Genomic DNA, 14,934 nt, shown 5'->3' on the forward strand with positions numbered 1-14,934 from the left:
ACTAGAAGGAAATGGATAAAAAAATAAATTGGGTAAATAGGTTTTTAATCCCTCTTAAGGTTTTTGAAGTTCGGTTTTATTTTAAAAAAATCATTTTTTTGTTGCTCTGATTTTAAAATGTACCACTTTTGATCCTCAAATATTACCTAAATCAATTTTAAAATTTTTATAAAATATTATCTAAATCACTTTAAGAACAGAAAATTATGCATTTAAAAATTAAAGACATGAAGAACAAATAATTTATTTTGAAAGAAACTAAAATTAAACTTTAAAATTTTTAAAGGGATCAAACATATTTTATCCAAGTAAATTAGAGGAGTCAAAATAATTAAGTTGTTAATATACACTAAATGTAATGTGATATTATTCAAATATTAATTATTTTTTTAATTAATTACCTTTTATGCTATTAAAATATTTTTCTACATTGTTAATAACACTCCTTAAAATTTCTACAACTTTTATATCTTTTTATGCCCCTAAATAAAAAAAAAATGGAGAATTTGTTTGCAATTTTTTGTGAAAAAATTACTAAACACATTAAGTTTTTTTAATAAAAAAAAGTTGTATGAAAATAAAAAAAAATCTATGAATTTTTCATTAATTTTTTTAAAAAAGTCATATTTTTTCAAATTATAGTGAATTTATAGAAAATTTTTGCATAAAAAATTCACAAGAAAATAGAAAAATTCTTAAGAAAATTTTACACAAATATTATTGCACAAGAAAAGTCAGCATATTGAAGTCATATTATATAAGCTTTCAAGTACAAACTGAGGTTATAAAGGTCATAAAAATGAGTTTATATATAAAAATAGTTTATATAATGGAAACAGAAGTACCTAATAAAAGTAGTTAATGTATAAAAAAATATTATTAATGTTTAATTATGTTATGTATTGCCTTTGTCATCTTATAGCTGGCACAAATAGCACAACTCACTGCTTTGTTAGTGATAATAATTAACTTAATTTGTTTATGCATATAATTGAAATTTAAAAGGAATCTACAGAATTATATTAGAATATGTCTCCTTTTAGAGATAATTGGATTTATCACAGTACAGTGAATAGTGTAGTAGCTAATTAAAACGTGCATTGACTGGTATTCATCTTATGGTTTTAGAATTTAGATTGAATCAAATTCTATGGTTCCCCGCAACAGATGACAATTGAGTTTGAATCACTAGCTAGACAGAGAAAGATCGAATATATATATCACACGTTTCGTGCCCACAAGGGCCATAACATTCGCCACTGCGGTGAATCCAAATCCTACATGCCATAGATTTGTTTCTGAATATTTCATCTAATCATTTTTACTTTACCGCTACTCAGCACACTCCACATCCACATATTGCGCTTAGAAATATTCATGGTCTCCTTAATTTATGTTCATTTTGAGAGCTGGACAAAAAGAAATTAATTAGACAGAACATAATGATATAGTTTTTGATTTTTTTTTCCAACATCAAAATGCCAATGGTAGTTCACGGTCTCCTTTCTGTTCATTTTCTTTTTAGCTCTCTCTCCCTCTCTTTTTTTGTATTTTGCTTTTTCTTCTTTTTCATACAGTCTCTTCAAACATCATAATGGATAAAGAAAGTGGTATATATATGTTCGCTACCTTTAGATGTTAATGTTATTTAAAAGAAAATAAGAAGCATTAGTATATCAGATAGATCAACTTGCAGTGGGAAGGAATCATGAGATGCCATAAAATGTGCTAGATTCTTCTCACTTTTTTCTTTAACTTGCAAGTTTGGACTTTATTCCATACCCACATTCATGCATTGTCCTTTCATAGTTTCATTAATCATTTAGAAGTTACCTACAACAATTTTACAAAAAGAAGATGCAAAGAAGAAAAAAAAAGAACAGTGTTACCTACATAACACCATAGACCCAGTCTCTGTTACACTATCTCGAGCCAATAAAATTAGATTACTTGTGAAGGATTTGAATAATTTGCATAAGGTTATAAGTTCACACCCCGTTGCCACTGATATAAAAAGGTGTTCATATATAGTCTCCTATTTTTTTTCTTGGAAAAGGCTTTTCAGAGTATGGTTACAACCTACACGTGGTGTTTTGGACTAGGTGCATTTCAATTTCATGTAAGTGATCTTTGTGACTCGCGAGAACGCCTGGTCCTGAACAATGAAACAAAACTTGAAAGGAAATTTGAAAATGGATATTGTGTAATTGGTGTATAAAAGGAGTGCAGAATGATCAATCATGTGAACTGGATTTGGAAGAATGCTTCCACCATTGTGCTGCAAAATAATCGGTGGACTATAGAAGAAAAAGAAGTGGAACAGGAAAAAAAAAGCAGAATGTGTCTAAAAGCTGAAATTGTTATTTTATCAAACATTTGAAAAGGGCAAATACACTAGCAGTGACGCGATTCAAAATATATTCCCTTGAATCCCAATTTAGCAAGCATACATTAGTTTCTTTCTTCTGATAATCCTATTCACTGTTATGTTATCTCTGCAATTATGTGCTCGTAACAAATAATCCCAAGATTGAAAAAAAATGGTTCAATTTGAGTATGCGGGATATTTCAATCAGTTTAACTTGATTTGACACCAATCATGAGTTTTTTTTTTCATTGGTAGAAATCGAACTCAAACTTTAGTAATAAAAAAATTTATAATAATTTATTTATACTGTGAATCAATTAACATATATTCTCTTAATATACCAATCACATAACTCATGAGTTTAATATTTTAAGTACCAGGAGAATAAAAAAACTTTTAAAGGGTTGGTTTGCTTTAAAATATAGTTTTAAGTTATAGTAACATACATTCTTTAGAATGAGAAAGTGTAATGTTTTTATTTTAAAAAGATAAAATGTTTTGCGGGTAGCAATTGGATTTATAGCCCATGCAGAGTCACTTTTTTTTTTTTTTTTGTCTTTTGTTTTTTCACAATGACCGGCAACAAAGATCGAATTATAACTTAAAATGTATCTACTTCAACTCGTACCGCTAAAGCACACTCTAGTTACATGTAAGTTTACTTAATTTCCTGTCTTGATGGATCAACATAATGACCTATGTTGCCGTGGCCACTGGGCATGCATGACTGAAAAAGCAATTTGTCTCAACTTTGTCAAGCGGAGTCATGGTGTACAAAATCCTCTTGAAATCACCCATGCTCACTAACTACTATGTTATTACTATCATACTACTCTCTTTTGCTTTGATTTCTGGAGCTCCTTCCATATTTAATAAGAATATTTTTTTTTGTTAATAATTTGTTTACACTCTTGTCAGTCATCGTCATGAAGACACAAATGCCGAAAGAGTATTGGAATCTCTACAAGTTTCTGATTTAAATAGTAAACTTATTCATCCTGGACCAAATTATATATATTACTTTCCGTGGGAGACAAAAGTTCGGTGCTTCTGTTAAAGCATTGAATTCTATAAAAAAAGAAACAGCAAATTCATCAAGTATCTGACTAGGTTTGCTAAAATAGCGTTGTATCATCCATAAACAATTCAACTTCTCTGTTTTTTTTCTTCTTATATAGGAGGTCCAATGGACATAATGGGATGTGAAAAATGGGGATATACTAGGATCTGTCAGATATATAAAGCTATTCAAGACCCTCCCCCAGTCCACTTAATAACAGTTTATTGATGATAGTACGTAATAGAGTTTTTATAACCAAATCTGATGCTTTTTAATATGCAACTAGTAGCATCTTTTCTCACAATATATGTTGTGAAAATCATGTTCATGTGGGTGGAATGACTAGCAAATCATTTATGACCAGTTTGACTGTGATGAATTTTAATCTCTGACTGCAAGAAATTATTTGTGTCCGTAAGGGCAGATTAATTGTTCTGCTACAGCACACAACCCCCCAAAAAATCAATGATTGACACATAATTATATCTCTTGAGGATATTCTCAGCATATACAATTAGTTATGCACCAACTGTTTTCTGTTATGACAGTGAGAAACAGTTACAGTTAATTGTATTTTTTGTTAGTTAGATTGGCATCCAAAGCTGATTGTATATAAGCTGAAACACATGTATTCATCATTCATTTTTTCCAATGAGATTCATTCAATCCATTTGATCAATTATTGCTTTCTCTGCAAGCTTTTGCTTCTTTCTCTGTTCGCTCATGTTCATCATGAACTTTAAGAGATATGATCAAACATTTGATTTTTAGATTCTAATGTATGAAAGATAATTTGTTAGAAAAGAAATATCAATTTCTTAAATAGATTTTAGTACTTCAAGAAATTAGTATCTAATTGTTAACTTTGGATTCATTCAAAAAGATATACACTATTACAAAAGTTAGATACATTAACTGAAAAAAATTGTGTCAGATTATCCCTTTACATAAAAATTAAATTGCTAATATAGATATTGATAAATCTGTTAATAATACGAGACATTATACTAGTAAAATCATTTTTTTAAACAAAAGGGACATGTTAAAGCATCTCAATAGGAGTAGAATTCTCAACTAAGTTGACACTCTTACTTTTATTGATCCACTATCGCATACACCAGAAATATATTGATAAGAAAGGATGAACAAAACACTTGTGATTTAAAAGCAGGAGGTGAATCCACCAAAAATAACCAAAGTTATGTGCAACAAAGTTAGCTAACCTGTCTGCATAGCCATTACCTTCACGGTAAATGTGAGAGATCCTAACTTTGTTAGGAAAAAACGGAATTGTATTGTCAAACCAATGATTTTGTAAAGACCAAGGGATGAGGTGAGGCCTATGAAAAGCTGTGACCAACAAAGAAGAATCTGTTTCCAGCCACTAGTAGAGCCAGCCATTAGCTTTAGCATACTAGCAAAATCACATACCAAAAGGATATATCTATTTTATCTATTTTTATACAAACGGAATTGTGTGTTGGCAGAGTGTATTACAGACGTGAAACATACGTCCAAACTAACTAACAACACCTTATATAACCAACATATATATTTTTAATAATTTCTTCTCATGAAGAATGACTATCTAGGAGACATATGGTTGATATGGTGATTGAGAGGCTTAAGGGAGAAGAGGAAGGGAGGAGGAAGAGATCACGGATTTGAACCTGTCTCACTTTTATTTCTATCAAAACTAACCAACTAACATTTATGAATAGATAAAAAAAAATAATGACTATTGAGTACGCATTAGAAAGTCCATGTGCTAAACCAAATGAAAACCGATAAGGATACGTGTTTCACTTAATATAGCCAAGACACTTGTGTCGGAGCAGTGGGGGTCGCAACTTTGAGCTCATCATTCACTGTTAAGATACAAGCAATGGATCAAGCAATTAAGTACTTCAAACGTCAATTCTTATCCTGAATAATCACGCAACATATATAGTCTACAATTAGGAAGGAGTATAAAAAACACAACTCCTCAACAATCATCATATAACATAGTTAGATTCAACATCATGCTATATATTTTCCCTAATGGCCTAATGAATCACTTCCCTAGCTAGCTAATAATTAATTATATACATGCGCACATTGTTTGCTCTAGTGGGTCAGCAACGAGTTATGTCATAGTCTAACACTAACTGAGGAGTGCCCTCAAGCAAGCAAGAAACCGGTGGAATGGTTAGTGTCTCCAAATCTCCATAAGCATTCCAACAGAAAGGGTCATGCACTATATCTCCTTGAGAAGGAAGAAGCTCAATATCCGAGAGTGTTAAGTTGGTGCATGGAACAGAGTCACTACAAGCAAAACGCATGGGGGGGCTCCTTATATCATAAGTGCCCTTTATGTTTGTGTAAATAATATTTGAAACAGATACTGCAGAGCTCTTGTTGGTGCACTCCTTAGTGAGGCAGTAGAACTGGTCAATTATGATGGGATTTCTTACACTAACCATGTGGATATTGCTGAATGTCACTCCAGATACTGATCCTGATCCACCTTGCCAAGTCTTGATCCTAACCCCATTATCTGTCACTTTTATGAAGGAGTCTCTCACCATAATGTTTGAAACACAGGCTCGAGAGTTGTGATTTCCCAGACTACCAATGCTGCATGCATAAGTTAACCAGATAACAGTAAGAGATGTCATAACAGTTTAAAGAAAAAATGTCTAACACATTCTTTAACCCACTCTTTTAAACACATTCTTTCTATTCACTAAAATTTATTAGAAATCTCAATTCTTCTTATCTAATAAGTCTTGCATGCAATTTTATAGTTTCTAATAAATTTTAATCAATGATAAAAAATGTGTTAAGAGTATATTAGAATGTGTGTTATTAACCCTCCTCAAAATTAAATTCTTGTTCTTTTATTTAAAATAACTTGAGATTTTGGGATACATAATTCAAGACAAAGGTGCTAGACTCTCTATGACAAAGTAATCTAGAGTGTCATCATTGTCTCTTCCATTCTACATTGAAAAATTAAAACAGTGGACTGAAGCAAAAGTTAAGGGAGTAGTTGGTTTATTTTATGTTTTTACTTTCAATTCATGTGTTTTTATTAATAATTGCAAAAAGGAAATCTTATTTTTACAGTTACTATATATACGTCCGCTATCAATGCCTTTTGATGCAATAGATGAGGAGAATAAAGCCTTTCTTGAAAGCAAATAATAATAGGTTACCTAATTCCATGACCAGGTCCACATGTAATGTTCTTAATATCGACATCATTGCAACCGGATCCAATGGATACACAGTCATCACCTACAAAAGATAAATAACTCAGCAAAACAAACATTAATAATTGCTTTTAATGAAATAGGTGTGGAGAGTTATAAGAGTTTCTTCTGCCTTACCATTAGAAATAACAGAATTGTATATTTTCACGTCATTGGTATTTTCTATGTGAATTCCATCAGTGTTGGGGCTTAGTTTTGGAGCTGTTATGTAGATTGATTCTATATGGACGTTTTTGCAGCCATCAAATCTGAAATGGAACTGGGGACTGTTCTTTATCCTAAGTCCTTGCACAGTCAAGTTGGAACTCATGAAAAACCTTATGGCCTGCATCATGTAGAATTATGCTCAATCACAATGCAATTATACAAATTGAAGATGTAAATAGAAGAAGGGCTTTGAAAGCTCACAATTGGGCTATCACAAGGTCCTGGGAGTGTTGTCCCATGAGGTCCCTGAGGCATTTATTGTAGGGAACTCGGTGTCAGTGGCTGTTTGAAGCACTTAATTTTCTTTTTTTTAAAAAAGGGATAAAATGTGTTCTACGTCCTCAATTTTCGGTTGTTTTATTTCCTATATTTTATAAACGATTATTTTTTTCATAATAGGTGAATTTCGTTCCTTTTTTTATGAAACTTAGAATACTAGATGAGAGATGAAAATCACCGATTACAAAAAAGAGGGACCAAACTCACTAATTATAAAAAATATGAGAACCAAACTCATCATTAAGTATAAAAATTAAGACAAATTTTAACAAATTTGAGGGACCTAACTAAAACACATTTTACCTTTAAAATAATCTTACAATTCAATTTGATCAGTACCTTGTGAGGCTTACAGGGAAGGTCCCACCATTTTTCTCCTCTCCCATCTATTAAACCACTTCCTTCCAGTGACATTCCATTGATTCGGTAAAAGACCAGCCATTGGTGCCTACTGTTGTTCTTAGGCCAAGATTCAGGTCCATCAGGTGGCATAAGAGTTCCATCAACCTTATATTTTAGCCAAAAAAAAAACCCATTAGTAAAATTTACCCCTTAAAACAAGTAACAAGTTAAGAACCAAAAGATGCAAAATATGTATGCATTACCTTCAACTCCAAGACACCTTGACAAGGACCAGTGAAGATAGTGGACTGAACAAGAAAGGAGAAACCTTGGGGTACAAGGATAACATTAACTGCTGATTCACTTTGGCAAGCACTGTCCCATGCCATCTTGAATGACTCTGTATCATCTGTTTCTCCATCTCCTATTGCTCCAAATTTTCGTAAATCGAAAATGCCAGAGGCATTGTTATAGTTCTGATTATGTGGAGGGCTAGGAGGTGGTGCAGGCTTTGGAGTTTTAGAAGATTTATGAGGATGTGAGTGCTTGTGTTTTGCATGATGAGAATGATGCCTAGCTTGGACGAGAATAACTAAAGTAAGGAAAAAGATACAGGATGCTAGTGGTAAAATGTGAGAATGCTTCATTCTGAAAAATTTTCTATCAGGGATTGAAAAAGAAAAGAAAAACTAGTTGAAGCAAAAGAGACTAAGAAAGAGAAGAAATCTATTACTAGTGTCTACTATCTAAAACTTAGAAAACCTGAGACCAATTGGTTTAGTCACTGCCAACAACTAAGAGAATATAATCAGTACTTTCTCATTGTTGACTAATTAGACCCTGAGTTTTGGGAAGTAGAAAGAAAGCAGTGACCACTATGAGCACTAGAACACAAGTTGCAATAAGTTTAACTGAGTTTGGCCTTTGGAGTGCATGCAGAATCGAAAAAGCTTATGTTACTATATATAATAACAAATCATAGTGGATGGTCTGCTAAAGTTTCATCTTCACGTTTCCAAATTTTTAAAAGGTTTTCGGAGTGGGAAACGACAAATAAGTCATAGCATTGGCCTTCCTTTGAGAATGTGGAGTCTGCATAAAACTGTTCTGAAAAGAGCCGAAACGGAATAACGAGAAACCAGATTAGTGGGTAGTCGACAAGCCTCCATGTTCTTCCCATAACTGCCATTTTCTTTTTTGGCCCAATATTTTGTTATTCCAGCATATATAATTATATATATTACACGTATGTTGATGCTAGATTAACAAGTTTAAACCCTTGTCATATTTGAAGAATAGATATTTATGTGTGTGTATGTACTGGACAAACAAATTGTTTTTACAAATCATTTGTATCTGGCTTGCCAAGATGATGGCAAAAAATAAAATTAGATTATGGCTAAGAAATTAAAAATTATACACAAATAACCTATGGTAACCACGGAGCACATAGATGGTTTATTAGGAAATACCATATTAGGAATGAAAGAAATGAACGATAATTTTCGAATTCATTCAATTCATTCATTGATCAAAGTATTACAAAGTTGATGTATTTATACAAAGATAAAAAATAATTAACTTATTCAAATAATTTCTAGTAATTATAACTTGAGTAACCAATTAACTTACTCAAATAACTTTTAGTAACTAAGTAAATTAACATTATGTCTAATATGGTTGTTGTAGTATAACAAGGGTCTCAAATTTGAGTTCTTGAGACTTGTTATTTATGCATCCATCCTTGTTTTATTACTAACATTCATAAATGATTGCACATGTTCAAATGACCAACCCAACAAGTAAGTAACATTACTGAACCAAATAATTTCATTTGGTTTCAATCTCAAAAATGAATAATATGCCAAAGGATGCTAAATACTGATACCTATACCCTATATAAGGTGCTAAACTGCTAATTGCTAAATTCAAAAAACAAATGAATACTAAATTATAATCTCAACTTTAATATAATGTAAGTAATAGTAAAGAAGACAAGAAGCATGGGGCAGACTGAATTTTGTCTCTCGATAGTTTTAAAATTACATGAATGCAGTTCTGAAAGTAAATAATTAAGCTTTGTTTACATATTCATCCTGCTAAAGAGTATCTAAGAACACTAGTTAAAGAATAAATAATAAGCAGAAGGTTTCATTAGTAATATCATATATTATAAAAATATACACTTTTTTATTCCTTAACCAAAAATTCACAATGTGTATCGAAAAAAATCTAAGTCTCATATATCCACTAAAGATAAAGTCATATAAAAGTATATAAGTGAAGGATAATTCTCACCCCTTAACTTAACTTTTGAGATTGAATTAGACCTAAACTCACTTATAAGAATGTGAATATACAATATCTTATATCTATAAGTGTGCCCATTCATCACTCTGAAGTTGAAAATTCATCTTTGGCAGCTCAAATGGTGCCGCTAACTCGGGTCAGGGCTGCTGAATTCCTTGTGCTACTGATAGCCAATGATGGCAGTTTGGTATTTTTGTCAGTAACGGTATCGAGTGGCTACTCAAATGTCTTGCACAAGCCTTTCTTCCCGTGGTTATTTAATCCATTTCAGTAATAAAGATGTTGTAACAAAATTATTTTTTTTCCACATTTCGACTAGGGAATGGCCCCTTTTCTTCCATTGTCCTGAGATACCACATTCAGTGGATTGAAATTTCAAAGCACCAATGATAATCTATTAACTGCGTTTAGCATGCAAAAAGTTACTAGCTAAAACCCAATCCAATTGTTCAATACAACTTTTTACTTTAAAAGCCGAAAGAGAAAAGTGGATGGTCAAGTGGCTATGTTGTGTTGTGCACTAAACTGATCTGAATATCTTGATCTTTACCGATGGACCTTGGACCTTGATTATCACACTAGTGATTTTGATACCACATAAACATTAACTCATTCTTATATGGTTAGATTTCATCTTTACACTTATAGCTTAACAATGTAATATATTTTCTTTATTATTAATTAAAATTTAATAAAATCACACATTTTTGTAAACCTCATATCCTATTTAATAAATTTATCTATGTAGTTTTTAATAAATTTTAATTAATATTATAGTGTGTGTTAAAACAAAAGTGTTACTAACACTTACTTAACTGAAAAGAGAAGAGTGATAGCAACAATAACATGCTCTCCTTAGTACACTCTCTCCTATTAGTTAATTTTTTTATTCAAAATTATAAAATTACAAGTGAGATTTATTAAACAAGAAGTAAGACTTAAAAAAAATTATAATTATCAATAAATTTTAACTTATAATCAAAACGTGTTTGAAAGAGTATTAAAAGGTATATTAGTAATATTTCTCAAACCAAAGGTATGCATCATAGATCCTTTTAATGTGCAAACAAAAGATATTCAAAAGTGTATTAATTTAAATATATACTCTAACACACATAAATTTTAATTGTCATATTATTTATTTAGGAGTTGTTAGAAATTTAATTATATAAAATTTTATTTTAATATTTATATATTAAATAAAAAAATTATACTATTTACTGACCCTAAAAATGAAGTCGTGTTTGGTCACCCACCTCAAACATGATCATCACTGAATAGAAGTTTTTATTTTAAATTTCAGCTTTGAAATAAATTTTAAACTTAAAAAAAATATTGGGTGAAGCATGCCTTGAAAATCTGTATGCTGATAAAATAAAAAATAAAAACCCTTGAAAATCTGTACTCTTGAAAAATTTGCAGCCACAAAACATTCAGATTTTCCGTAATCAATTTGTTGACGTGCAGGCGTCCGCCTGGTTCAGCCCAGCCCAAATAATCTGCATGTGAATCTATTTTTTTTTAAGGAAAAACATATATGAATGTATTAAATTTGATCATTGAAAAACAAACATTAGTAAATATGAAGATTATCTTTAAAAAGGAAAAGAACAATTAAAAAAAATGAATAATGAGAGGACAATTTAAAGGAGTAAAAAAATAGCATTCAAAAAGATTTATAAGGTTTGGATTAACGAAAATGTTTTGTTAACATAAAATTAGCAAAAGGAAAAGTTGTTCATTTGATTTTGCAACATATTTTTAAGATATCTGTACGTAAAAATATTTTTAAAAAATAAGAAATAAATATAATTATATAGGATAATATATATAGTATCCATTTTTTATTCAAGTAATACAAGTGTTGTATTTAGGGATTTGGAAAGTTTATTAATAATTTTTTTGACTAGTGAGGTTTAAATATTGCTGGGAAAAATAATTTTAATTTAATAACATAAATTGAATTAGGAAATTCCAATGCATTATAAGTATTTGGAATTAAATCTTTGACTGATAATGTTCATCTTTGGATTAAAGAAATAGCAATTTTGAAGCCCCAAAAAGGATCGTGTGAAGGGAAAAGAATCTAAAATAAAAGAGATATGAGTCAAAAAAAATTATGAGAATGCCTTTTATAACAATAATTATTGCTTTTATGCTTTCATTATTTAATATTTTGTCATAATTTAAAATAGAAGCTTAAGTTAAGAATTCAAATTGAATTTTTAAATTTTATATGATAACATAATACCTACTAAAGAAAATGCAATTAATATATATTTTTGTGAAGAATTGGGTCACAACTTGGCAACTTCATCTGCCTTAGACACCGCCACTGTGATGTGAGAGTTGAGGAAACAGTTTCTTTCACACTTTGTTCAGCAATGCTGGAATCATAAGATCTTTTTTCTAGCATACTGGTTTTTTTATGTGAACGAATTTGACAACACCATGGTCATCAATAAATCTTATAAAATATCAAATGAATATCATAACAAAGTTAGATTATCAAGAGAGAGGTTTTAAGGAATATTGAGTTTGATTAACACGCAAACAAAATTTTACAAAGGTCACGAATAATTAATTTAATGACCTTCTTCAACTAAATTACCTTATTCCGAGACCTTCGTTTTCTCTTCAAATGGGAGAAGAGTAAATGTTTATTGACTTGATATTTATTAACTTAGTGTATTAGTGTATTAGGCACCATAACCATATATACCTTATGTTTTAAACTTATTAAGGTTTCCATTATTTTCTAATGGGTCAAACTGGTCTTCGTTTATTAAACCCATATCAATTACAATTTAATGGACTCATCCAAATAGATCACTTTATATTAAATCCATTTAAATGTAAATAAATAATATAAATATTATAATATAATATATAACACATATTAATTAATTAGAAATTATAAAATTCCTAACATTGCAGCAACCATCAACCATATGGGAAGCTGCTCTATTTCTTGCCTCTGATGAATCGGCTTGTATGGAGACTTCTCCGTCGTTAATCACTGGCTTCCCATGATTCAAAAATAATCCATGTATTGATTAATTGCTGTTGGAGAAGCCTCTCAATTCTCATGTTGTATGGTTGAGTTTACCTTAATTTTGAGGTTTGTTTGGGAGTTAGTTGTCTCTGTTTTTCTCTTGACAAATCAATTATCTCTTTTTTAGACTTTCTTTTGTGAAAAAGTCACGAAAAAAAAGATACACGTGGGGAGGGGTAGTTTACAGTTCTACAGATACAAAGCTAGATTTATCTTGCTCTTAATCTATACTTGTAACTTTTAAATTCTTATTGTATGTGTTGTATTTTATATGTGTTCATGGATTTCATTACAGATTCATACGTATAAAAATATTTATGGGAAAGATGAACGCCTTAAATGAATTTTAATATTTTGAAGAATTAATCATTCAGTCTCAATTAAAGAATATCATGGTCCATAAAAAAAAAGAGCAAAGATTCTATATTTTATTATTTGTCTTTTAAAAAGTTTAATTTAATATTTTATGTTTTAAATTTGGATCAATATGCATCTTCCATCAATTTAAAAACAACTGTTGATAATTTGGATTTTAGCTGCTACGAAAATATTTACAAATTATAAAAATTAAAAATTCCTTTACAGATTTCTTAAAAAAATTCCGTGCTTGATTTTTATGGTACGGTTACATGAATATTAAAATTGATTGATGATTAATAGAAAACGATGCATTTCAATCAAAATGTCCTAAATTTTGTGGACCAAACTGCATAGTGAAAAATTAATCAAATGCTCTGGCAGTTTAACATTACTCAATGTTAAATATGTTTTAATTGTTTGATTAATTAATGCTATTCCTTTTATACTTGTAATAGTTTATTTCTTGTAAGGTGATTAAATGGTAAATTGGTGAGAAAACGGGCAAAAAGTTTCCATTTGTGTTCTTTTCGTTTTTGTAGATATGTTCCGCAAAATTAGTTAGTTTAAAAGTTAGTTGAAAATTGTAAGTTAAAAAAAACTAACTTATAGTACTAGTAGCATATGAAAAGTTAGTTTATTAAATTATAAGCTTTTAATAAAATTAATTGTTAAAGTAACTTAAAAATATGTAAAATAACAAAAATAAATATATTTATATTTTACTATTTTATGTTATATTTTTTCTTATTGAGTATTTTTTTATTAATTTTATGTTGTTTCTTAAAATATTTTTAATCAAGTTTAAAATAATATAAAAAATACATTTAAATAGGTATTATATTTTTATTATGTTAATTAGTGTCATAGTTAAAATGAATCATCTAATATAAAATTATTCAAAAAATAATAGACAAAATACATTATTTAAATAATAAATTAAATATTATAAGTAGCATAATGGTTAAAATAAATAATGTAACATAAAAAATATAAAATATAATAACAAAAAATAAATAAAATTATCATCAATAATTATAAATGTCTATATTTATAATGCTAAATTAATAAAATAAATAATATAATCATTAAATTAAAAATGTAATATAAAAAATAAAATAAACTAGATTAAACTTATGATCTATTATTCTATATTAAATAACAACAAAATCCTGATTTATTTAAAAAGGATAAATAAAAAAATTGATAAATACATTAAGAATAAAAATATAAAAATTTAGAAATTAGAACTAGTATTTTAAAAAATATTACTTCAAATAATGTTTTAAAAAATGTTAGATGTTACTAAGAAGATACAAAAATAATTATTTATTGAGTATTCAAATAAACTTTTCATTTAATAAAAAAATTAAAAATTAACTGAAATGTCTTATCAAATATAATCATAATATATAATATAATATAATATAATATATAACATATCTAGTGAAAATAAAATAAAAGTAATAAATCTATATAAAAATAATAATAAGTGTTGACTACTGAAATTTATTATAAATAGATAATTAAATATTAAATACACAAATTAAGTGAATTAATGATTATATATACTGAGTTTATAAGTTGTGCCATTTTAAATAATTATGTGATTTAACCCAAAAAAATAGTGATTTTAACTTTTTAAAATTTTAATCATTTATGTATAATTGTGTCTCAAATTTATTATGGACAAAATCTA

General features: G+C 29.0%; 1 protein-coding gene across 1 annotated transcript; it reads right to left on the reverse strand.

Moving 5' to 3' along the window:
* Window positions 1-5,270: 5,270 nt before the first annotated feature.
* LOC114407458 (polygalacturonase At1g48100-like) lies at window positions 5,271-8,591 on the reverse strand. Its single transcript, XM_028370561.1, has 6 exons — window positions 7,777-8,591; window positions 7,511-7,678; window positions 7,094-7,138; window positions 6,803-7,010; window positions 6,629-6,710; window positions 5,271-6,047 (listed from the first exon to the last, which is right to left on the reverse strand). Exons 1-6 carry the CDS (start codon window positions 8,158-8,160, stop codon window positions 5,546-5,548), a joined length of 1,389 nt encoding a protein of 462 aa, XP_028226362.1. The 5' UTR covers window positions 8,161-8,591; the 3' UTR covers window positions 5,271-5,545.
* Window positions 8,592-14,934: the final 6,343 nt, after the last annotated feature.

The sequence above is a fragment of the Glycine soja genome, chromosome 3 (assembly GCF_004193775.1).
Source record: "Glycine soja cultivar W05 chromosome 3, ASM419377v2, whole genome shotgun sequence".
In the NCBI taxonomy this organism is placed as follows: domain Eukaryota; kingdom Viridiplantae; phylum Streptophyta; class Magnoliopsida; order Fabales; family Fabaceae; genus Glycine; species Glycine soja.